General features: G+C 36.5%; 1 protein-coding gene across 5 annotated transcripts in view; it reads right to left on the bottom strand.

Annotated features, from left to right (window-relative positions):
- Positions 1 to 17,832, bottom strand: part of LOC127440747 (gastrula zinc finger protein XlCGF57.1-like) — an 86,781-nt gene extending 68,949 nt beyond the window's left edge. For 2 of the 5 annotated variants that reach the window (XM_051697569.1, XM_051697575.1), the window contains exons 1-2: positions 17,671 to 17,832; positions 12,186 to 12,311 (exon numbers count right to left, since the gene is read on the bottom strand). Coding sequence is in view for 2 of the 5 variants with exons in the window: in XM_051697575.1 (XP_051553535.1) it covers positions 12,186 to 12,294 (109 nt within the window). In the remaining 3 variants the exon portion in view is untranslated. Of the gene's footprint in view, positions 1 to 12,185; positions 12,312 to 16,279; positions 16,436 to 17,670 lie in introns of all 5 variants that reach the window. The other 3 variants (XM_051697577.1, XM_051697571.1, XM_051697573.1) reach the window with 3 other exon arrangements.
- Between the last annotated feature and the right edge of the window lie 8,816 nt (positions 17,833 to 26,648).

Below are 26,648 nucleotides of genomic sequence, written 5' to 3'. Positions count from 1 at the left end.
ATGGGTGAAATACATGTAATTAACTAAATACATTTAATGTGTTTAATACATTTAATAAATGGTAATATTAAAACATTTAATAATGCCCATAAAATTAAACAAAATAAAAACAGAAAAGATTAGATACCATTAGAAATGTATTTTTATTGTATTACACTTCACACTTTTCAGTCCTCCTGCTGTGTCCAGGTATAGCCTACTTCCCTGAAGTTAAGATCAAATTTTTTATGACAAACTCACCTTGGGCTGACATTTCATTCTTTTCACATTATATTTAGTATGGATTATAGGTGAATAGAGACTTCTCCCCTCACTTGTGTTGTATTTTCTGACTTTTTTGCCACTGAAACACAAGTGCCAGCTTTACAGGTAACACACAGATGTTGCACTACAAATATGTAACAGACTGAGTTGTACAATTTCCATGGTCTATTTCATCCGTCATTTTAAATATCCCTAATATGTAGCATATATGATTTTGTCTCAATATAGACAACATTTTCAGTTAGAAATGGCTTTGCGTAGTAACAGGAGTCTAATAAAACATTTGTTCTATTTAATAATTTGTAGAGTTGGGGAACTTTTAAAAGTGTACTTACGTCATTGATGTTTCTGGATGAGAGCGGCAGAGCAGGTGTAGCGATCTCTTTCCCGCACACACATACAGCACAGGCGCGCGAGCGAGAGAGCTAAAAAAGTACTTTGAAAGAGAGCGCGCTGCTGCTCTCAGCCAGAACAATCACACGTAAGGACATATGCTTGTGAAAACTGATGCGCAGTATCAAATACACAGAATGTATGATAGTACTAACTGTAGAGAGCACATCATTATGAAGACAAAGCCAAATCCCGGACATTTAGAGGCAATTTTGAAATCCCGGCCAGATGCTTTTTTCAGGTCTGAAAAAGAGGACATGTCCGGGAAAAAGAGGATGTATGGTCACCCTATGTTACGTTATTTTTCTGTCATTGCATCACTAATGCCATGGACTCAGAAAAAAGTTTCTTGTTGCAAACCAGTATGAGTCCTAAAGGCTTGAGTCCAAGACAAATCAGAGTAAAATACTTCCGAGTCCGTGACAAGTCCAAGCCCATTAAAATTGGACTCGTGACTCAAGTCTGAACTTGTGTAACCCAAATCTAAAAGCAACACATAGCAAAAGCAAGTTATTTTCCATTTGAATGTTTCCTCTCACACGCACTGCTGTAATGGCGGTCTTGCATGAAATTTCTGAAACACCCACCAGATATCGCAAGCTATCGGTGATCCAATATTACATAACAGAAATCAGATTAAGGAAAAATGCTTGAATATCGGAAAAAATATCGGAAAAACCGATTATCAGTCGATATTTACACAACAGTATACTAAACCTTGAGAAATCAATTACATTAATGTTCCCTATTCAATCATAAACTGCAATACAACCAAGCCTAAATGATTTTAGCAAACAAATCACCAGCTCAGGTCACTCAGTCTGCCTTGTTTGTAACACTTCCAAACAGATATTTTCTCTGCATGCAAGTACAACTCCAATCTACTTGAATGGGGAAAGGTATACACCCCCCGCCTGTTTTCCAAAGCTGATTTTTAGTCCCAGTCCAGCCCTTCTCCAGAGTGAATTCTCATGTGAACCTTAAGGTTTCTCTTCAGTGTGAATACCAATGTGACTTGTGAGGCTTCTTTTATGTCTGAAACTCTTCTCACACTGAAGACATGTGAAAGGCCTGTCTTCGGTGTGGATTCTCATGTGAACCTTAAGGGCATTTTTGCTTATAAAACTCCTTCCACACTGAAGACACGTGAACGGCTTTTCTCCAGTATGTATTCTTGTGTGTATTTCAAGGTCTCCTTTTTGCGTGAAACTCTTTCCACACCGAAGGCATGTGTAAGGCTTCTCTCCAATGTGAAATCTCATGTGCCTTTTAAGACTTCTTCTGTGTGCGAAACACTTGCCACACTGAAGGCATGTGAAAGGCTTTTCTCCAGTATGAATTCTTGTGTGGATTTTAAGGCTTGCTTTTTGTGTGAAACTGTTTCCACACTGAAGGCATGTGAAAGGCTTCTCTCCAGTGTGAGTTCTCATGTGATCCTTAAGATCCGTTGCGTCTCTGCAACTCCTTCCACACTGATGGCATTTAAACGGCTTTTCTCCAGTATGAATTCTTGTGTGGATTTTAAGGCTTCTTTTTTGTTTATAGCTGTTGCCACACTGGAGGCATATGAAAGGCTTCTCTCCAGAATGAATTCTTATGTGTAAATTAAGGTATCTTTTGTGACTGAATTTTTTTCCACACTGATGGCATGTAAAAGGCTTCTCTCCAGTGTGAGTTCCCATGTGGCAATTAAGGTTTCCTTTATGTCTGAACCTTCTTCCACACTGAGGGCAGAAGAAAGAATTTTTTGTTTTTGTTCTTTTTTGTGAGAATTTCTTTTCAGTCTTTGAGCAACTATACGATTTTTCTCCAGTTAAGAAATTATCAAGTTTCTGATACTGATGTTTCTCCTTGACTTCATTCAGTGCTTCACTTTCCTCTTTCAGCTTCAACAGGTCTAAAAGGAAAATATTAAATAGTCAAAAATCAAAACAAGAGGGATAAATGTAAAATGCATGGAGATAAAAGCAAAAACATTAGAACAAAGCAATAGAGGTCAAGTATTTAATGTGATCTTTTTTATACCAGGGTAATTCTCATGTTCCTTGGCTTATCCTTAAATAGGGGATAAAATTAAGATCAAAGTAGACTTAGGTCAGACACATGACACAAATTTTGTGTGCTCACATGCAGCCAGATTTTTCTAACCACGCATACTTTGAACTTGCAGAATGCGCCTGCGACAGGAATTATTAGCACTAATTAGAGGGATGCAAGGTGGCCAAACTGAAAGTTTAGACTTTGCAGTCACAAAGCAGCGCTAGAAGATGTAATCACCGGTAAACAACAGGAGACAAAGTTGGAAACAACAACAGTGGATATGGATGTGAAGATTGCATGTGTGAAGAGGTCAGTGGATACCTGCATTTGTATATCTTGAGCCTGAAAGAATATAACTCCAGAAGAGACATAGTGCAGGATCTAGGGCTGCACAATTAATCAAAAAACTAATCGCGATTACGATTACGGCTGCCACGATTATGTAATCGTGAAAACTGACAATTACAGCATTCAATTTAAGTCCGCTCCTGTTGCGTCAATGGTTTCTATTTACAACATGTTTGTGCAGTGGTTGAGTATTCTAACCAATAACTAACATGTCAGTTGAGCAATGAAAAAGCAATTGCAGTTTTGTCGTCATGTTAATAAGTAGGCCAATGTGAATTTGATTTGTACAAAATAGCAATAAAGTAATTCAGCTTAACTGTTCCAAGTTTGTTTTGGAGGTGTAGCCAACATAAAGAATATGGCATGAATAGCATATTTCAGGAATCACCGTCATTGTTATCGCATCTGCTCTAATAAGACCCATTTACCACACAGCTGTTATTAGTAGATTTAACATTTTCACGAATCACACAAACTCCGATCACAAATGAATTTTGATAATTTCCAAAGTGCACCCACTGAGGCCAAAAATTAGCTAACGATGATCTTACATGCACAAGATCACCACTGAAGATCTAACGGGATAATGGTCCCCTGTCTCGCCACCAATGGGCTTACTGAACGCAGTATGTAACTTGGTCAATTTAAATCGGCTGTAAACAAGTTTGAATATTGAATATGTCATAGTATTTACTGTACGTGGACTAATAACTTAAGCAGTAATTTAGCAATAATTTTATTTATTCTATACCAAATATATCCATTTAAAATAATTTTTATTTGGCCTAACTTTAATAAACATTATTACAATATTTAATGCTTAAAAGATGCTTAAAAGAAACTGGAGGGCAGCTCATATCCACCACTGAAATCAGCTACTCTGAAGAACCGCATGGTTGCTTGCTTTGTGACGTCATGGTAATTTAATATTTTAATCGACATGAATAATCGTTATTACAATATCAAGGGCAATAATCGACAATTATGTTTTTTGCTATAATCATGCAGCCCTACCAGGATCTCTTAGCAGTTCTAGTAAGTTTGCAAACAAATTACACACCACCATAGCCCCTGTAAGGCAACTCAGGTCACTTGGTCTAACATGTTTGTAACACCTCCTGGCAGATATATTTCTCTGCATGCAAGTAAAACTCCAATCTACGAAAAATGGGAAACGTAGGCAGTCCAGGGAGGTTGTGTGTGTGAAACACATAAAATGTGTATACAAAAACAATACTCATGTAACGGAGCCAATATAAATAAAGGATAGCATGCCTGACTTGATGCAAACTAACCCTAACAGACTGTAAGGAGACTAGTGCTGCAACAACTAATTGATAAAGTTGATAATGACAATCATCAACAACGAATTTCATTATCGATTAGCTGGAAATTTGATCAGCACTTAGAAGCTCCAGTGACGTCACTTTACAGCCATGAGATATAAAACTATGGTGAGCCACCAATATGCAAACCAGCGTCTCCCTTGGAAACCATGAGGACTTGCTCACACCAAGTGGAGCGGCATGATTGGGAACATCTGACGGCAATCTTCCTCATCAAGGCTCAGGGCATATAAACACAGAGCACAAAGCAAAGGTGAGCTGTGACTCCAGTAAGTCACTACAACTTCACACACTTCCGATTATTTCTCTCCACTACGAAGCCTCCGAACGATTCACAACCTACAATCCCAGCCCTACATGCTGCACTTCATCTCTTCACTCTCAAGCACCCTCTGCATTTGTAATAAAGAGCCCTCCAGGGTATTTCACCTGCATATCTGTCTCATGCGCCCCATGACAAGTGGTGGAGAATGCAGGCAGACCATAGAGACCAGATCACAAAAGAAGAACCTCATTATATTTCCCCTTATTCTGCTACAGATCCAAAGTTGCTCTTCTGAGTATGTAGTTTTATTCAGATGGAATGATGAAGTTTACATTACAGCCTACATTATGGCCACTCTTCAGTCTCTTGTTTCCCAGCAAGATGTGATGAATTCATGAGCTAACAACAGATTTTTATTGTTGTTCTTGGCAAATACCTTTAACGAACACTTAAACAGGTAGTTAAAAAGATAGTTCACCCAAAAAAATGAAATGTCTGTCATAATTACTCAAACCTGTATGAATTTCTCTCTTCTGTGAAACAAAAGATGTTAGGCAGAATGTTAATCTGTCACTAGTGCATTTTTATTCTACAATGAAAGTGAATGATGAATGAAAATAACATTCTGCCTAACATCTCATTTTGAGTTAAAATGAAGAAAAAAAGTCATACAGGTTTGCAACAAGAAACCTCATTTATGAGTGAACTATCCCTTTGAGTACATCTCAATACTTAGCACAACTATGGTAGTTTCTAAACGTTTATATTTTATATATCTAGTTTTACTTGTTATGGGTACTGTTTTTATTAGAAAAATGCCATAGTTTGTTTTATAGATGCTTTTTTTTATTAGTGGTTACAATGGTGTTGTTACAAACTGTTCAAAACTATATATTAGTTTTGAACAATGAAAACAATGAAAAAAATTAAATGACCCCTGTTCAAAAGTCTGCATCCCCTTAGTTCTTAATACTGTGTATTGCCCCCTTTAGCATCAATGACAGCGTGCAGTCTTTTGTAATAGTTGTCTATGAGGCCCCAAATTCCTTCAGGTGGTATAGCTGCCCATTCGTCTTGGCAAAATGCCTCAAGGTCATGCAAAGTCTTTGGTCATCTTGCATGAACCGCACATTTGAGATCTCCCCAGAGAGGCTCGATGATATTAAGGTCAGGAGACTGTGATGGCCACTCCAGAACCTTCACCTTTTTCTGCTGAAACCACTGGAGGGTCAACTTGGCCTTGTGCTTAGGGTCATTGTCGTGCTGGAACGTCCAAGAGCATCCCATGCGCAGCTTTCGTGCAGAAGAATGCAAATTGTCTGCCAGTATTTTCTGATAACATGCTGCATTCATCTTGCCATCACTTTTCACAAGATTCCCCGTGCCTTTAGAGCTCACACACCCCCAAAACATCAGTGAGCCACCACCATATTTCACAGTGGGGATGGTATTCTTTTTACTATAGGCCTTGTTGACCCCTCTCCGAACATAGCGCTTATGGTTGTGACCATAAAGCTCTATTTTGGTCTCGTCACTCCAAATTACAGTGTGCCAGAAGCTGTGAGGCGTGTCAAGGTGTTGTCGGGCATACTGTAACTGGGATTTTTTGTGGCATTGGCACAGTAAAAGGCTTCTTTCTGGCAACTTGACCATGCAGCTAATTTTTGTTCAAGTATCGTCGTATTGTGCTCCTTGAAACAACCACACCGTCTTTTTCCAGAGCAGACTGTATTTCTCCTGAGGTTACCTGTGGGTTTTTCTTTGTATCCTGAACAATTCTTATGGCAGTTGTGGCTGAAATATTTCTTGGTCTACCTGACCTTGGCTTGGTATCAAGAGATCCCCGAATTTTCCACTTCTTAATAAGTGATTGAACAGTACTGACTGGCATTTTCAAGGCTTTGGATATCTTTTTATATCCTTTTCCATCTTTATAAATTCCATTACCTTGTTATGCAGGTCTTTTGACTATTCTTTTCTGCTCCCCATGGCTCAGTATCTAGCCTGCTCAGTGCATCCACGTGAGAGCTAACAAATACTTATTGCAATTTAAAAACCACAGGTGTGGGAAATTAACCTTTAATTTCCATTTAAACCTGTGTGTGTCACCTTGTGTGTCTGTAACAAGGCCAAACATTCAAGGGTATGTAAACTTTTGATCAGGGCCATCTGGATGATTACTGTTATCATTATGATTTAAAAAGGAGCCAAACAACATGTGATAATAAATGGCTTCATATAATCACTATCCTTAAATAAAAGACAAAAGACAAAATTTCACAATTTCTGCCAGGGTATGCAAACTTTTGAGCACAACTGTGTGTGTGTGTGTATATATATATATATATATATATATATATGGTAAATTTTAATAAGGGCAAATACAAATAATAATTATACTATTAACAATAAATAAAAGCACCGAAATGGCAAGCATTGCACCACACTAAGACTGAATATGACATGCACAACAAACCAACACCACTTCACAAGTTGTCCCAGGGCAGAATTGAACCAGTACCTTTCTGCTTCCCATGTCTGCACACTATTCACTGAAACACACAGCCACAAGGCTGACAGCCACCAAAAGGGACATACCAAGCTGAGAGTCAGCACAGCGTTCATTCCAATCAAATTTGTATTGGTGCAACTTTTCAACAGAGATGAAAATCAAAACTCTGTTCAGTAATTTCTGTGCAGCTTGGTCAAAAGATAATCTGAGACATTTTTCATAGGAGCAGTGAAAAAAAAAACTAAACGCCTCAATCCAACATGGCGGCCACTGTAGCAAATGTAGTTCTAATGTAAGTGGTCCATTAAAATCACCATTAGGAGAATAATAAGAGGGGGAAAAAATTCTAGAGCAAACAGTTGAAAAGTTACATTTTGGCTGGTGGTGGCACTGTTTCATTGTGTACGCATCATAGCGCTGCCTTAAACTCCCATTGGGGAGAAAAAGGAATAATAACAAGAATACTTGCAAGCAGAAACGATCGGTGACGAGCCCTGCAGCTATTCAGTAAGCACAATACAAAGACCTCCAGTACAATAGAAATTAAAGTGTAAGACCTGCTAAGGTGGGGATCGTCCAGAACTTTACGCACTGTGCCACTCAGTTGACATCTCAGCCATGGTAAAGAGACATGCTGAGTTTAGTCAGCACAGAAGTGTGGGTTATCTTTTGAACTATAGGTGGCACTGTCTCCAAAATGCTGTGCCACCTATAGTTCAATCCTCAGGACATGTTGATCATGCATACCAATATTCTTTAAAATCCAACAATGCATTCAATAGTAATTTCACATATTAAAGGGATTTTTTTATTATTATTGCATTTATACATACAGAGAGACAAACAAGAAATTTACTACAGTGAAGAAAATTACAAACGTATTGAGGGAAAAGAAAAAAAGAATACATAAATAAATAAGTAAATAAGAGAGAACAAAAAGAGAGGTAAACACAAGAGATTGATAAATACAAAATGAGAAGTACAAATAAAAAACAGCAAATATATGTACAGCAAATAAATAGACATAGTTTCAAAAGATAAGGGGGGTAAAAGGTAAGAGAATAACAGTGAATAAAGATTAATATGTATATATTCCTTTAAGAAACCTGTTGAACAAATAAAAAGTAGGTATATGGTACAACTTCAGCAAATTAACTTTTGTATATGTATTTTGATATATGTAAAGAGATGTAATAATAAGGAAAAAAACTATGTATATATTGGCTTTGCAGTAGACAAGGGGTGTGTATGTATATTTATATGATGTGGAATACAAAGGAAATTTTGAACAATTCTGTATTTAATATTAGCTCCAGGCTACCATGCTACACATCAGTGTGGAGGCCATTTACTTCTGGCAGATTTAGGTCATTAATTGAAAATAGATACGAGATTTAAAGCAGGGTTCCACCACCCCGACCGCTAGGGAGTAATTCGCTGCAGAGTCCCACTACGCAGAGCGAGGGGCCCAACATCCCAACCAGAGACAGGCTATAGCCCACCACTCATGCGACCACAGCCGGAACACACCCGCCTCATCCAACACCATGCAAAGCAGTCCAAGGTCATCAATAAAGAATAAAGAATACCATCCAGTAACTGTGAGGTTATAACTGGGTTTGTCAAGGGTTAGAAGTTAACATGAAATGTCTATATCTACAGTGTATCTGTGGGTCATTGATAATTCAGCTATAATTCTTGGAGGTTAGAAGTAATGGTGAATTGTAAGTTTCATAGTGTCTGTAATCTGTAGTATAAGTATTATGTATTGTATTATGTGGTATGGTGTAAGTATTATGTTGTATATTATGTCGTTAGTGTTAATGTAATATAACATACATTTAAATGATACTACCCGTAGGGGGAGAAACAATGTATAGTTTAAAAAGTTCAAAAAATAAAAATTCTCTCATCATTTACTCACCCTCATCCCATCCCTGATGTGTATGACCTTCTTTCTTCTGCAGAACACATACGAAGATTTTTAGAAGAAAATATCAGCTCTGTTGGTACATGCGATGCAAGTAAATGGTGACCAGGCCTTTAAAGCTCCAAAAAGCACATAAAATCAGAATAAAAGTAATCCATACGACTCCAGTGGTCAAATCCATGTCTTCTTAAGTGATCCAGTTAGTTTTGTGTGAGAACCGACCAAATGTAACTCCTTTTTCACTCTACATCTTGCCATTGCAGTCTCTAGGCACGATCATGATTTCAAGCTCGATTACACTTCCTAGTGCTTGACGCATGTGCACAGCACTAGATGGTGCTAAGTGTAATCGAGCTAGAAATTATGATCGCCAATACTGCTATCAAGATGTATAGTGAAAAAGGAGTTACATTTTGGTCTGTTTTCATAAAAAAACAACAACTGGATCACTCCAGAAGACATTGATTAAGTTGATGGAGTCTGATGGATTATGTTTATGCTAACTTTGTGATTTTTGGAGATTCAAAGATCTGGCCACCATTCACTTGCACTGAATGGACCTAAAAATCTTCGTTTGTGTTCTGCTGAAGAAAGAAATTCATACACATCAGGGATGGCATGAGGGTGAGGAAATTATGAGAGAATTTTCATTAAATATTGTGGAGAGGCAATGTGGCTAATATGAGAAAAACTGGTATCGTTGAAACTGTCATGATCAAAGGAATCCATAGACACTAAGTTCATGATTAGGACATACAGTTACAGGCAAAAATAGCCCTTTTTCATGGTCACCAAACTTTATCTACCCTCAGATCATAGTCCTGATGAAGCACACCAAGTTTCGTTTTGATAGGACCAAACAATGTCGAGATGCAGCCTCACCTCCTGTTTCATGTTGACCTTGTTAACTTCGCGACACTGTAACTTTTAATCAAAGGTGAAAATCAAAATTCTGTATTATCATTTCTGTGTGGTTCAGTCTGGAGATTATTTTGAGCCATTGTTTGGGCCAATTTTTTAAAAATCAAAGCATCCCAAAGAGTTTAATACACCGCAGCAGTGTAACTTGACACACATGACAATACAAGTGTTCGATGCCTCACGGAAATGTGAACGTGACCCAGCATAGCACATATCAGGTTTGGTGCTTAAATTACATATTTTCTAATTGTTAAGAATACTATGTTACAGGCAGTGACAGTTTGAGTATTTTTGTCTGACTTTAATGTGAGTGATTTTATCATTTGAAGATCCATTTATTGTGTCATTTAAGCTCATAACTCACTGTGAAATTTTTCCCTGTTATTTTTGAGTCATGTTTGAAGCAAATCCATTGCAATAAATGTTTTTCATTTCAGAGTCCCGACTCCCGGTGAAAAAACTAATAACAGTTCATGAATCCCCGCGGTTAATCGAATATTACAAACGGTTACCGTGCACGTCCCTAAAATAAACCATGTATTAAGCTGCAGTTATCATTAATTCTCCTTACTGAAAGCACTGCTTGTGTACAAATGTAATTTCAATCACTACTGGACTTTAAATCACCTGCTGTTCCCGGTTTTATGCATGGTCCACAGTTTTATTAGTGAGGTGTTGAGCGATTAAGGAGTTAGTTCACCCAAAAAATAAAACTTCGCTCATCAGTTACTCACCCTTATGCCTTCTCAAACTCTTATGACTTTCTTTCTTCTGCTGAATACAAATTAAGATATTTTCATGGACATATTATACATTTATATCCATACAATGAAAGTCAATGAGGTCTAACAATTTCAAACACCAAACAGGACATATAAAGTAAATCCACATAACTCAAATTGTTTAATCCATGTCTTCTGAAGCGATATAATCGGTTTGGGGTGACATCTGCAGTCTCCTTGGCACAATCATGATTGTGCCAAGGAGACTGCAGAGGTAGTTATGTTTTGGCCTATTTATCACCCAAAACTGATTGTATTGCTTCAGAAGACATGGATTGGGGGGCCTGGGTAGCTCAGCGAGTATTGACGCTGACTACCACCCCTGGAGTCGCGAGTTCGAATCCAGGGTGTGCTGAGTGACTCCAGCCAGGTCTCCAACCAAATTGGCCCAGTTGCTAGGGAGGGTAGATTCACATGGGGTAACCTCCTCGTGGTCGCGATTAGTGGTTCTCTCTCTCTCGATGGGGCACGTGGTAAATTGTGTGTGGATTGCGGAGAGTAGCATGAGCCTCCACATGGTCGTGATTAGTGGTTTTTGAACAACAAGCCAAGTGATAATATGTGCAGATTGACTGTCTCAGAAGCGGAGGCAACTGAGACTTGTCCTCCGCCACCCGGATTGAGGTGAGTAGCCGCGCCACCACGAGGACCTACAAAGTAGTGGGAATTGGGCATTCCAAATTGGGAGAAAAAGGGGATAAAATAAATAAATAAATAAATAAAAAGACATGGATTAAACTACTGGAACCTTTATGCTGCCTTTATGTCCTTTCTGGAGCTTGAAAGTTTTGGACCCCATTGACTTTAATTGTATGGACAAAAACGTCATGTATTCATCAAAAAATAAATCTTCATTTGTGTTGTGCAGAAATGAAATGTATAAGAGTTTGAGATGGCATAAGGGTGTTTAAATGAGAAAATGATTTTTGGGTGAACTATTCCTTTCAAGGACAGTTTTTTCTGGAGTCTGTTGCTGATTTTTTATGGTGGAGTTTCTGTTAGACAATGGATTGCTTTAACAAACATTTACATAAGAAAAGGCTCTGCTGGATGACGTGAACTATACTTTGCGCATACACAATATTTCTAATCTTACAGTTATGCCCTTTTGAATGTGGTGCAAATATTGCCCTATGACTCCAAGCACTTCATGTTGCATAACAGGAACAACTGCAGAACTGAAAAACTGATTCAGCACAATTTTTTCTGACGGAAGTCAAAAACTCACACCATTGCATCCCTAATGTTCTGCAGAAGACAGAAAGCCATATGTGTTTGGAACAGCATGAGGATAATAAATTACAACACAATTTGCATTATTGAGTAAACTACCCTTAAATATTCTTGAGCAGTGATTAAATAAAAATCAAGAATGGGCACCAACCTCTTTGTTCCTCAGTATCTTCATTCTTCAGTCTGAATGGTTCTGAAATACTGACGTCTTCATTCTCCTCTTTAAACTCCTCTTTAACAAACTCCATCTTCAGTAGCATGTCAAGCAGATTTCATTCTAAGAGTCAGAGATAGTGAAAGTTATGATAAGTTGTGTGCAAAAAAAATTATAAAAAAATTATAAATGGACCGCTGAAAACAAAAAACTGATAAGACACTGTGAATGTTATCGATTACATAAAGGTGCTGTACAGTGGCGGATTTAGGCATGGGCGACGTGGGCAGTTGCCCAGGGCGGCATCTTGCGGTGGGGGTCACGAGGCACCCACACAGACCGCGCCCCAACCCCCCCCCCCCCCCCCGCTTCCACGAGACGGAGATGTTGAATTAGCCACGGGCCCTGTTTCCAAAACCCTGCACAGTACCTATTTTAAACGCTTCATATCAATGTTACGTAGGCTATGTTCAGACTGCAGGCAAATCAGATTTTTCAGGTAGACTGTCCGCACTATTAATTGCAAGTGATCAAATCAGATATGCGCATTCAGACATAACCAACCTATCTGCATGGGTTCCTTTGGTAATGACGTAGGCGTACCCATGTGACGATGCTTTCAAAACAGATGTGGGAAAAATGGAGGTGCATCATCTCGCTCTCCCAATAAGCGCCCTGTCCAGTCGCAGTGCAGAACTCCTCCGTCACACAAGAAAAACTCAGCGACAGTGGAGACTGGTAAATATTGGCTGTGTCTCGTTTGGAAGGATGCGTCCTCCGGAGGTCGCATTTGTAGGCCGCATACGTCATCGAGGTTGTCTCGTTTCAGAAAAGCGAGTAGGACACTTCGAATGCGACCTTCTTTCATGGGAATTCGGAGGATGCATGAGGTGTATCCTTCGTGGGCACTCACAACCCACAATTCTTTGTTTCAACGGAAATGTCTACGTAAATATGATGTTCAAACGCAAGTAATGTAAATTCCCAAGTTGAAGTACCTCAGTAGACGGGTGCAGTGTATATAATATGTATAATTATATTAATATATAATTAAAATAAAGTATTACACTAAAACTACACCTGTAAAATCTATTTTCTTTTCTCATCTTTATAACTCCCCAAAATTTTACCTCATACATTCCCTTCTAAAGGGACTTTGTTCCCTTCTCACTCATAGCGCTCGCGCTTGTTAAAGAGTGCCGTGCTGTCATAGCAACCCTGTTACGTTCCAGATTTGGTCAAAAGAAAGGCACTATTTTTATTTTGTAAAGGGCAAAAACCACAATGTCTATTACTACAAGAAACTCATTCCTCCGAAGTGGATGTTAAGTTTTGGTCTAACCAGTGGGGTGATCGAATATTATTTAGTCATGGGACCAATAAGTATGCTGGTGTTGCAATTTGTTTTAATAGGTTTCCAGGTGATATAATTACATGCAGGACAGATAGCCAAGGTCATTAGCTGATGGTGGTTTTAAAAATTGATAGTTATTTTTTTCATATTAACTAACATGTATGGTCATAGAACTACTGCCCAAAATAAACAAATGCTTGAAGATATTACAAACACTTATCAGAGCTCAAAACATTCCATCCAACAGACTTTATTCTAATGGGAGGTGACTGGAATATGACACCTAATGAATGGGAAGATAGGTGGCCCACTAAATTTGACAGCTACCACTTTAATCATACAATTGGGGAATTTATGATTTAAAACCTGGTAGATATCTGGAGAAGTTTAAATTCAGGAGTAAAACAATACTCCTGGTTTAAACCTAATAACACCTGTAAATCCAGGATTGACTATTGGCTTGTTGATTACTCGCTTCGAGAATTTGCCTCAGACATTTTGATTTCCAAAGCCCCGTTAACAGATCATTGTATTGTAGAAATGAAATTAAATCCGGTTGATAGAATAAGGAAAAATAAAGGCTACTGGAAATTTAATTCCGGTCTGTTAAAAAATGAAGAATATTGTACAAAGATAAAATAAATAATAATTGAAACTGAAAATAATGAGACAATAGACAGTTTTTGCAATAAATGGGAATTTGTAAAATATAGAATTAGAGAATGTTCCATAAAGTTTAGTAAGAAGATTGCCATGAAAAAAAGAAGAGAAGAATGTAATATGTTCTAGGAAATTAGTAAATACTGTGATTAGGCAGAATTAAACAGTGAAGAAACAATTGATATTGTAAGCCAAACTAGACGATATGTATTGCAAAAGAGCTCAAGGTGGATAGAGGAAGGAGAAAAGAACACCTCGTATTTCAGCAATTTAGAGAAGACAGGAAAATAAGGCAATATTAAGTTTACTGATAAATGGAGTAGAGTGTAAGGATAATAAAACTATTGAAAAGGAAGTTTTCACAGTCTATAATAATCTCTACACTACTGCATATTCCCAACTAGATTCCTCAACTTTTCTAAATAAAATTAAGGATTTCACACCCAAGATTGATGATTCGTTTAAAGAATTTTGTGAGTCAGATTTAAAAATGGCAGAACTGGATGATGTGAGCTTGAGATTGTCATTGAATAAATCCCTTGGTACCGACGGGCTCACAGCCGAATTTTATAGATTCTTTTGGAAAGATATCAAACAGTTGTTATTTAAGGCTATTCAAGAATGCATATCGAAGAACGAATTAATGACAAGCATGAAGCAAGGCCTTATGATACTTATTCCTAAACATGGCAAAGATAAAAGATTGTTAGGTAATTTAAGACCTATTACACTTCTTAACACTGATTATTAATTATTATCTGGAATTATTGCAGCTAAAATGAAAAAAGGCCTGCCCCAAATAATAAATGAAACTCAGTCTGGCTTCCTTGCTGGAAGATCAATCCATAATAACATACGATTGGTACTAGACTTAATCGATTACAATCATACATTTGTAGAGCAGAGTTTCATTGTATGCTTTGCATGATCAACCAGCTCGCTTAATTGATAACATACAGGTTAAAACAGAAGTCAAATATTTGGGCATCACGGTCACCAGAAATAAAGAAATAAGGGAAAAAGAAAACATTCTTAGAAATATTGATAAATGTAAAGTAATACTGAATTCCTGGCTACAAAGGGATATAACAATTTTCGCCAGGGTTTTACTATCCAAGATGGAGAGTATATCAAGAGCTATTTACCCTGCCTTTTCATTAGAAATTTCAGACAACATGATCAAATTATTAAACAAGATAAATTTCAACTTTATTTGGAAGGATAAATGCCATTACATCAGAAAAGCTGACACGATTAAGAGTATTGAAGTGGGTGGCATGAATGTCATAGATGTTTCTGTGATGAATGGTGTACTAAAACTGAAGTGGCTGAATTCCTTTGTTTGTCATAAAGACTCCTTTTGGTTTAGCATTCCGAATGCAATTTTTCAAAAGATGGATGGAATTGATTTTCTATTGCGTTGTGACTATGATTTATACAAACTACCTGTAAAATTATCTGATTTCCATCAGCAGGTTCTTCTGTACTGGAACCTAATGTTTAAACATAATTTTACACCACATAATACACCCCTGTGGAACAACAGGTATATTCTGAGTAATAGAAATTCTTTGTTTTTAGGGACTTGAATGGAAAAAGGAATATGGGCAGTAACACATTTGATGGATAATTTTGGTAATTTGTTGTACTGATAGTTTTAGGTAAACACTTAAAGATTAAACCCAATTTCAAAGGATGGAAGAATGATCTGAAGCTATTTGCAAAACCTCTTCAATGGATGACAGACAGAAATGCTGTGAAACTTCTTTCTGCTTTTAACTTATGTTACCAGATTAAGACCCTCACCCTTTCTTTTTCTTTCTTTTTTTTTCTTTTGTGTGGTTTGTTCTGTTTTGTTTTTTCTTCAAATGCTGTATCAACACGAAAAACACATGTATGATTGTTGAAGTATGCCATAAATGTTTGTACTTGAATTCTGTTTAATAAAAAAAAAAAAAAAATTTAAAAAAAAGTTACGTTCCGTTTCCGTTTGTCCTATGAAGGCCATCTCGTTTAAACGAGACTTGTTTAAAGGAGGACACTTGGTATACTGCAGCCTTCAAAGGATGCGTCCTACCTAGCATGCAGCCTTCCAAACGAGACACAGCCATTGTGATGTTCCGTGCTGCAGTCACCGATTTTTGACATCATCATTGTGTGTCGCGTTAAGAGTGACACAAAAGACCATTTGAAATCCGATTTGAGCAGCCAGAGAGTCCGGACTGAGACGCATCTGAAAAAAATCAGATTTCAATCGCATTTGAAACCACCTCCCAATGTGGTTTGAATCAGATTCGGAAAAATCAGATTTCATGTGGTTTTTTTGCTGTCCAGACTACCAAAACTCATCTGGATACAATCTGGATATACAAAAAAAAAAAAATCTGATTTTTAGTGGCAGTCTGAACAAGGCCATATTGCTCCTTTAATATACTGTTTACCTCATTTATTGAGGTGATGGTCTGCACACAGATGAGACACTTTTCACTTTATTTCACACAACTTATGATGAAATAGTTTGTCATGTACACATTAGTTAGAGACTAACTAAAATAAGAAAACACAATTGCAGGCAAAAAATGTATTTTCACTTGTATTTAGCACAGTTAGTGGTGGTGGCGTAGTGGACTAAAGCACATAACTGGTAATCAGAAGGTTGCCGGTTTGATCCCGGTTCGATCCCCACAGCCGCCACCACCATTGTGTCCTTGAGCAAGGCACCTTAACTCCAGGTTGCTCTGGGGGGATTGTCCCTGTAATAAGTGCACTGTAAGTCGCTTTGGATAAAAGCGTCTGGCAAATGCATAAATGTAAATGTAATTATCTGCATTACTTCCTGTGTATTTATGAACGCAGCCCAAAATTGTGGGCTATTTGAGTTGTATTAAATGCACTAATTACAGTTTCATGTTATAATTATTATACCGCTCTTCATTTGAATAGAAGAACAGTGTGTAGCAGTGAGTTTTGTTTGACATGTGTTAAGACTCAAGTTGTTTAACTCTAAAGGCTTTGTGGCACACAGTATTTGATTTGAGCCAGAGTACTCTTTTTTTTTTTTTAACTATAGTAAGGGTAGTGCAAAACCCTTTAAAGCAGAAAGAAGTTAGGGCCAATAAAAGTCATTTGCTTTTTTTGGTCACAAGATTATTTATTTAGCTTTTTGTCTCTTTTTGGACCTTTGTGTGTTTTAAATGGCGCAAAATGATGTTATACGGTTTATATAAACAACTGATGTACTATTATTCACGTGCACATCCCCAGTTGATCATTAACACCTCTGGAGTAGAGGGACTTAAAACAGAAGGTCACTAGTTAACAAGAAAACCAGTTAAATCATATCACAGGTCTTGCAGAAATTGTACTTGAACATCAGGTTGCCACCTGTCCCGTATTTAAGCGGTAAAACGCACTTAACCAGTCTGATACACAGGAACGAATGACAATAAAAGAAGAGAAAATACTCACCAACTTTACTTGCAGCACCGTCTTTTCTTTTGTTTGTTCAGATAGCTGTGGAAAATTCTTAAACAGGGAAAACTTGAAATTAAAACAAAACAAGCACCTACACTAGATCTCATGCAATACAAGAGAAGTTTACACTGCAGTGAGGAGCCGTAGCGCATCCCTTATGACGTCACAATTTCCTCTTGTTTACCTTCTTCTTCTTCTTTCAGTTTTGTGGCGGTTAGCAAACAAACTTATCGTGCATTTCCGCCACCTACTGAGTTGGAGTGTGGAGAATCAATGTTGATGGGGAAAAAAGAAGAAAAAACTTCTGGTGACTTTCTTAGCAAATTCTGAAGTGACAGTCGTTCATACCTAATGACTTCATTTGATTTTCAAGCATGACCATTTCATTATTCTATCCTATGCACTGAAATAACACATGCTCCGCTGTCTGTGGTAGCCCACATGTGCTACGCAAGCCTGTATCATGTTTTCCTATGATATGTAAAGACTGATTAAGTGCTGTATGCCCTATTCAGAGATGTGATATAACCGAATCCTCCGTTCTATTACCACAAATCGATCTCTTATGACCTACTTCCCTTTGTATACTGTACAAGTGCCTTCCTTTTCCCTCCTTATCCCACATTTCCTACCACATTCCTTTTATTGCTCTTTTTATTAACCCTTTGATTTCGGATTTACTTAATGGTAAACTTATTTCTATTTCTGAATTTTTTTAAAGTCTTCTTGGCTATATCATCTACTTCCTCATTCCCTTCCACCCGTTCATGAGCTGGTAGCCATACAAAAAATATTTCTATTCCTTGATAATGTAACCTGTATATTGTTTGTAAAATTTTTAATAATATATCTTGTCTTGATGATGATTTCCCGTTCATTAAACTTACTAAAACAGAAAAAGAATCTGAGCAGATCACCACATTTAATGGATGAGTGTCCTCCACCCACTGCATTGCCAACAGAAAAAAACGATTTTTTTATCCTTTTATTTATTATATATTTAAACTGGGGAATGACCACTGCTGAAGCTGTTCGCCCAGAATCTGGATCTTTTGATCCATCAGTATATATTTGCAAACAATGATTGTATTTCTGTTCTAAATATTGCATCACTGCCAGCTGCTTCGAAATACATCTTTGTTTATCCATAATTACGTTCATCAACTGGAGATCGACTGAAGGAATGGGAAATAACCAAGGTGGTATAATATGCATTGCTATTGTTGGACTAACATCCACATCAATTATACCGATTCGCTGTGCTTCTTTACCAGCAGTCCATCCATAGCTCTCCAACTCTGAATAATCATATTCCAAGCATTTCTCCAATACTTTCTTTAATGGGTGATTGTTTCCATGTCCTTTTACTGAAGTCCGATATGCCATTCTTAATTGCATTCTTCTTAACTCTAAAGGCAATTCCCCCATTTCCACTTGTAATGATACTACTGGTGATGATCTAAATGCATCGCAACATATTCTTAATGCCTATGACTGAATTATGTCATTTTTCTTCCATGACAATGATACTGAGCTATATATAAAACTACCATTGTCAATTGTAGATCTGATAAGAGCACTGTATATTCTCCAAAGTGATTGTCGGCTAGCACCCCAGTCTGTTCCAGCCAAATATCTAAGTATATTTATACCCTTCTTGCATTTGTCAGCCATTTTCTGAATATGACTGCTGAATATCAATTTTGAATCCATCCACACTACCAAAAATCTTACCATTGATACCTGCTCTAATATCTGATCATACATTTGTAATTTAACTTCAGGCCTTTTTTTAAAAACATATTACCTGTGTTTTAGAGACTGAAAATCAAAATCCCCAACAGTTTGCCCACTTTCCTACTTCGTTTATAGCCTCCTGTATTTTTCCCTCCACATAACTTACATTTCTTCCTCTCTTCCATAATGCTCCATCATCTGCGTATATTGATCTTCCTATCTCAGGTCTCACGTTGGAAAAAACATTGCTTATCATTATATTAAAAAGTATAGGACTTGAAACACTTCCTTGAGGTGTTCCATTATCAGTTGAATATATTTTTGAATACGATTCTCCCACCCTAACTTGGATTGTCCTGTCCATTAAGAAACTCATAATCTAGTTATTTAATTTCCCTTTTATTCCTATTTTTTCCAGTTTCATTAATAACCCTTCCCTCCACATCATATCGTAGGCCTTCTCTACATCAAAGAACACTCCCACTAGTATTTCTTTGTTCACTTGAGCTTTTCTAATATCACTCTCAAGACATATAATTGAATCTATTGTGCTGTGACCCTTCCTAAACCCATTTTGATGTGGATTTAATAACCCCTTACTTTCAAGCACATATGTCAGACATGACATCACCATCCTTTCCATTATTTTACACTGATTTCATATTAGAGTTATGGGTCTGTAATTCATTGGATTTGAATGATCTTTCCTAGGTTTTGCAATAGGTATGATAACTTTTCAGGAGGATGGCAGCTTCCCTTCTTCCCATACCATGTTAAAAAGACCCAAAATACTACACAATGAGGAATCTGAAAGATGTTTAACCATTTCATAGCAAATTTCATCCTTCCCTGGGGATGTATGTCTCACACCCACTAGAGCCTATTTAAGATCATACATTGATTCTTCTTGTTTAATGGCCGTTCACTCCTTAAGAGCATTACCGCCACTTACTGGAATGGGCGATTCGACTGACTAATTTCTTTTCTTTTTCTTCTTCTTTTCTTCTAATTATTATTATTGAAACAGCAAACATGGTAAACATGTTCAGATATAAAACAGACAGTTCAAACAAAGCAAAACAGAGCAAAACAAAAAAGAAAGAAAGAAAAGCAAGGATTTTAAAAGACAAAAATCTTTTATCTGTGTCAGGATCCTGCCATCTTTGGATCTGGTTTGTTGTAGTTTTGTGGCAGGATTCAGACAGTCTCCTCTGTTCCTTGTGTTTTGTTTGGTTTCTATTCTTTGTGTTTTAGTTCATGGCCAGAAATAAACTGAAGTTGGGTTTATTTTCTGACCATTTCACCTTATGTATAAAGTGTCTTCCATAAATAGTTAAGAAATGTGTTAAAATAAGAAAGGTTGACATCTTTGTTATAGTGGTGAAAATTAAGTAATACATTGTTTTCTTCAAGGGAGAGTGAATAATTGTTTTTCTACACACAAACTGAGATACATCATTCCAAAAATGTTTTACAAAGTGGCAGTTCCAAAACAGATGGGATAATGTTTCTGTTTCATCTTTACAGAACGCATATTTATCATTCATTTCAATTTTACATCTTTTAATAATGTAATCTTTGACGGGGGGGGGGGGGGTGTACTATTACTTGCGCAAATAGATCTAATCTATTTATTACTACACTCAACAATATCAACATCAACACCTTATAAAGGAATAAAGCATATGAAATCTTTTTTGTACATTGAAAGGTCTGAACAATCTCTAAACAGTGACCTCAGCCCTCCAGGGATGGACCTCTTTTCAAACTCTTTGTGACTGCTGGAATTACGGTTTAACTCATATTGTGTGATTTTCAAACCAATCCTTTAGGAAAATTGTTTTTCATTATACTTTATAAGCTAGCCCTATTATTCCAGATTGTGTATTTATGAGGTGAAAAATTATGTTTGTATGTTAGGGTCCACATAAAACGCACCTGTCTATGAAAGTTTTCAAGTTTCACTGGTAGTTTACCAACATTAAAGTTGCATTTCAGAAATAACTCTAGTCCACCATCTTGTTGAAGGATTACATTTGGGTAACTGTTTCACATAGAATCTTGTTTCTTTAGATGATTCTGTATCAGTATTATCTTAAAAACTCTATTGGATGTCTGGTAGTGCAGGGCATTTAGGCCTCTTTTTTCAAACACTGTAAAAAATATTATGTAATTTTAACGGTAAAAGACTGTAAAAATGCTACAGAAAAAAACATTAATTGATTAATAAGTATTTTTATATATATTTTAAAAGACAATACAGTAGTTTTTACAATAAAATGTTGTAAAATGTAAGAAGTATGATTTTCCTGTATAATTAATGGTAAAAATTTACATTATGTAAATGTTATGTTATGTAAATGTTCATGTACAAGAGAGTACATGTACTTTTTACAGTAAATTATTGTTAGAATTACAGTAAAAAACAATAATCGGGCATTCCCAAAATTCCCTGCATTACCCATCATATTTCATTATATTTTATAGGAATAGTTTCTTCTTATTTTTAATATCAGTTATGTACTTTGGGGTGTTCTGTTTTATATTTGATGTAGTTTAGTTAATGTTTACTGCATTGTTTAAATGTGTCACCCTGATAGTGTTTAGTGTTTGTGTGAGTGACACTGAGCACTGTCTCTACATGTTTATTGGTCATTGCTCCTGGAAGAGCCTCTATTGATAAACTTCATGTCATCATGTGCCCTTCTGTAATTTTTACGGTGATTAACAATACATTATAAAGTAAAAAGCAGATTTTTACAGTTTCAGAAGTTTAATATCAAGTTTATGACTTTTTTACTGTAAATTTAACAGAATATATATATATATATACATACATATATATACATATATAAATATATATATATATATATATATATATATATATATATATATATATACATACATATATATATATATATATATATATATATATATATATATACATACATATATATATATATACATACATATATATATATATATATATATACATACATATATATGTATATACATACATATATATATATATATATATATATATATATATATATATATATATATATATATATATACATACATATACATATATATATATATATATATACATACATATATATACATACATATACATATATATATATATATATATACATACATATATATATACATACATATATATATATATATACATACATATATATATACATACATATATATATATATATATATATATATATATATATATATATATATATATATATATATATATATATATATATATTTTTTTTTTTTTTTTTTTTTTTTTTTTACAGTGCCAGTGTGGTAATGTAAAATACAACAGTTTTAAACTGTAAAATTTACAGGTTGTTCTGTAAAGTTGTTTACATTTTTATTGTATTTTTTTTACATAATTATTCTGGCAACCACAGCTGCCAGTTTTTTTTTTTTTTTTTTTTTTTTTTTTACAGTGAATAATGAGGTTTATTCTTCTATATAAATTTAAAAAGCTTGGAGTCAGCATTTTTAATAACTGAGGGAGGAACATCTAGGGCTAGAGAAGCATACACTAATTTTGATAACCCTTCAGATTTAGAGACAAGTACATGGCCATACAGTGGTAGATCCCTATTAATCACGAGTTAAACTTTTTTCCAATATTTCTAGATTTAGGCAAAAATGTTGATAAGCACATTCTTTCTGGTCTTTACAGATTTCAATACCAAGGTAGGTAACTTGATTATTAACAGGAATACCACATATAGAGTTTAGCATGCAATTTTTCAGCAGTAACTATTCACATTTTTTAACATTAAGACATAAACCAGACACCTTGGAGAAAACTTCAAACACTCAATTCTTTTAGGAATCTTATTACTATCTCTCAATAAAAATTAGTGTCGACCGCAAGTTGACTACATTTAATTTCTCTGTCTTGAATTTAAATTCCTTCAAAGCAATCTTTTTGTATCTGTAATGTCATTATTTGGGTAACTAATCGAAAGAGAAGGGGTGAAATTAAGCATCCCTATCTAATTCCTCTACTAACATTGAATCGTTGTGTTGTCCCATGTGCTAATTTCACTGAGCTGTTGACATTGTGATATAGGGTTTTAATTACTTGTTGAAAATATTCACCAAATCCAAAAAAATTAAGGGTTTTAAATATAAACGTGTGCTCAATGGTGTCAAATGCCTTAAATAAATCTATAAATAATATAAAGCTGTCTTCTTGTATAAAGTCACTGTAGTCTATTAGATCTACTGTAACACCAAACTAATATTATTACAGATATGCCTGCCCTTCATGAATTCAGATTTAAATTAATCTATAATTTGAAAAAGTCCTTTTTTTTTGTAATTAACATTTTTTATTAAATCTTATAATAACAAGAAACACACACACACACACACACCCAACCCCGCCTCTCCAAAAAACAATCCTGTGGTCACACATAAGTAAATATATACATACACATACATACATATATATATACATACATACATACACATACATATACACACATAATAATCATACTCACTTAAAAACTATACTACAATACTCTCTCCACACCCCACACGAGAGCCCCCCAAAAATTCCAAATACCTGCCCCATTTCTGGACAAACAAATCTAAATCATCCCATCTTCCCAATGACACCTCCTCATAAGCCGCTACCCTCCCCATCTCCGTGCACCACTCCGGATATGGGGGCGCACCAGCTGACCTCCAACCCCTCAAAATAACCTGCCTGGCAATCATCACACAGGCCAGAACCCATTTCTCTATATGGCCATCCCCTCATCGATGACCGCTCCATCGCCCAGAACACAAAGTCTGGGGCAAAATGAAACCCGAGTGCCCACCACGTCGCACACAAAATTCGGAACCTTTGACCAGAATTTCTGGATCTCGACACACCACCAAAAAACATGGGCCATGTCTCCATCCTCCGATTGGCATCTCCAGCAGGTGGGTGTGTCTTGAAGACCAAGCCTATACAGTCTAGAGGGGGTCCAATAAAATATATGCAAAATTTTGAGCTGTATAAGACGCACCCTTGCATCACTAGATGCAGACTTAACGTTTTTAAGAATCTTAGCCCACACTCCTTCCTCCAATGCCAAGTTGAAATCTTTCTCACATACTCTCTTGAGAGAAGTTAAGGCTCTATCCCCCAGACTCTGAATTAACAGGGAGTAGTACACTGATGCCTCATGACCTTTTCCAAAAGCCGCAATCACCTCTCTCAAAGCATCTGCCTCCTTGGGGGGGGGGGGGGGGTGCTACTCCCAAAAGTACAAAGCAGGTGGTGCAGTTGTAAATACCTATAAAATTGAGGTCTGGGGATCCCAAAATATTGAACCAAGTTTTCAAACGATCTCAACACTCCACTTTCATATAGGTCACCGAGTGTAGTAACCCCCCTCACAATCCACTCTGGCCAGCAGAAAGGGGACTTGCCAATACACAATCTTGGGTTCTGCCATATGCTCGAGGCAACATTTAAATAAGTGTCCAATTTAAACAATCTGGATACTTTAGTCCATACCGAGTGTAAATGCAAAATAATGGGGTGTAACTTAACTTTTCCGATTAGTTTGATAGAGATGCTTTGTAATGGCAAAATAGGGGCAAGAACCTCCTGTTCAATAACAAACCAGGGAGGGGCTCTCTCAGGTGGAAGTGACCAGTGAGCCAAATGTGTGAGACTGAACGCATAGTAATAAAACAAAATCTTGGGTAGGCCTAGCCCACCTTTGTCTATCAGCCTATGTAACTTATTAAAATGCAATCTGGGATGTTTACCATTCCAAATGAAGGACTTTGCTATGCTATCAAATTGCTTGAAATAAGGGAGGGGGACATCAACAGGGAGAGATTGTAGCAGGTAGTTAAATTATGGAATACAATTCATATTAATAACATTAACCTTCCCATTCATCGATAAATTTAATGAAGCCCTCCTGCCTACATCGCTCGAAAACCTTTTTATTAAAGGGTCAAAATTAACTAACTAAATCAGACAAATTTGCTGGGAATAAAATACCCAAATACTTAATGCCCTGTTTGGGCCACTGGAAGGCGCCTGGCTGGAAAGCTGTTACTGGACAGTATGCTGTCAGAGCCAAAGCTTCGGATTTAGACCAACTGATTTGTATCCTGAGAACTTGGAAAAGGAATGAATAATTCTGTGGAGGCAAGGCATAGATCTAGTAGGTTCAGAGACAAATAATAAAATATAATTTGCGTAAAGCAGAAGCTTATGCGCCACACCTCCCGCCACCACCCCTGAAAAATCATCCTCCCCCCTTATCACGGCTGCTAATGGTTCCAGGGCAAGACAGAACAATAATGGGGAAAGAGGGCAACCCTGCCGAGTGCCCCTATCCAGAGTAAAATAATCTGAAATTAATCCATTTGTTTGTACCGCTGCTACAGGGTGTCTATAAAGTAACTTAATCCAACCAATAAATGTACTCCCGAACCCATACATTTCCAAAATCTTAAAAAGATAATCCCATTCTACGCTATCAAATGCCTTTTCGGCGTCAAGTGAGATGGCAGCAACCGGAGTCTGATCATTCGCCACTGACCACATATTGATGAAACGCCTAATGCTATCAGAAGAGCTGTGGCCCCAAATAAACCCCACCTGATCTATATGTATAAGAGATGTCATAACTTAATCGGTTAGCCAGAATTTTTGACAATATTTTAACGTCTTGCTGGATCAGGGAAATTGGATGGTAATTTTTACACTTGCTTGGATCTTTGTCCTTTTTAAGAATCAGACTGATCCGGGCTTTCCATTCTTTAATGATTCAGTATAAACTTCTAACAAAAGTGGAGCCAGTTCTGTAGCATAGGATCTAAAAAATTCTGCGGCAAAACCATCTGGCCCCGGAGCCTTGCCAGTAGGTAGGGACTTAATTACCTTAATTAGCTCCTCCAAGGTTATCTCAGAATCAAGAGAGTTTTTTTTTGCTCAGTCTTCAGTTTAGGAAGATCTAATGGCTCCACAAAGTTTCTAATATCTTCATCAGTAGATGAAGATGAGGAATTATAAAGATCAAGATAGATCAAGATAGAATTCTTTAAAGGCATAATTAATATCAATGGCTGAGGTAAAAATTTCACCACCAGCAGATTTCACTGAGGGAATGGTAGAAAAAGACACTCTCTGCTTTAAATATCTAGCCAAAAGCTTCCATGCTTTGTCTCCCTGATGCAAA

Source organism: Myxocyprinus asiaticus, chromosome 5 (genome assembly GCF_019703515.2).
Source record: "Myxocyprinus asiaticus isolate MX2 ecotype Aquarium Trade chromosome 5, UBuf_Myxa_2, whole genome shotgun sequence".
Lineage (NCBI taxonomy): Eukaryota > Metazoa > Chordata > Actinopteri > Cypriniformes > Catostomidae > Myxocyprinus > Myxocyprinus asiaticus.
The sequence above is the reverse complement of the archived record's forward strand: the minus strand, read 5'-3'. Positions and strand labels throughout refer to the sequence as shown.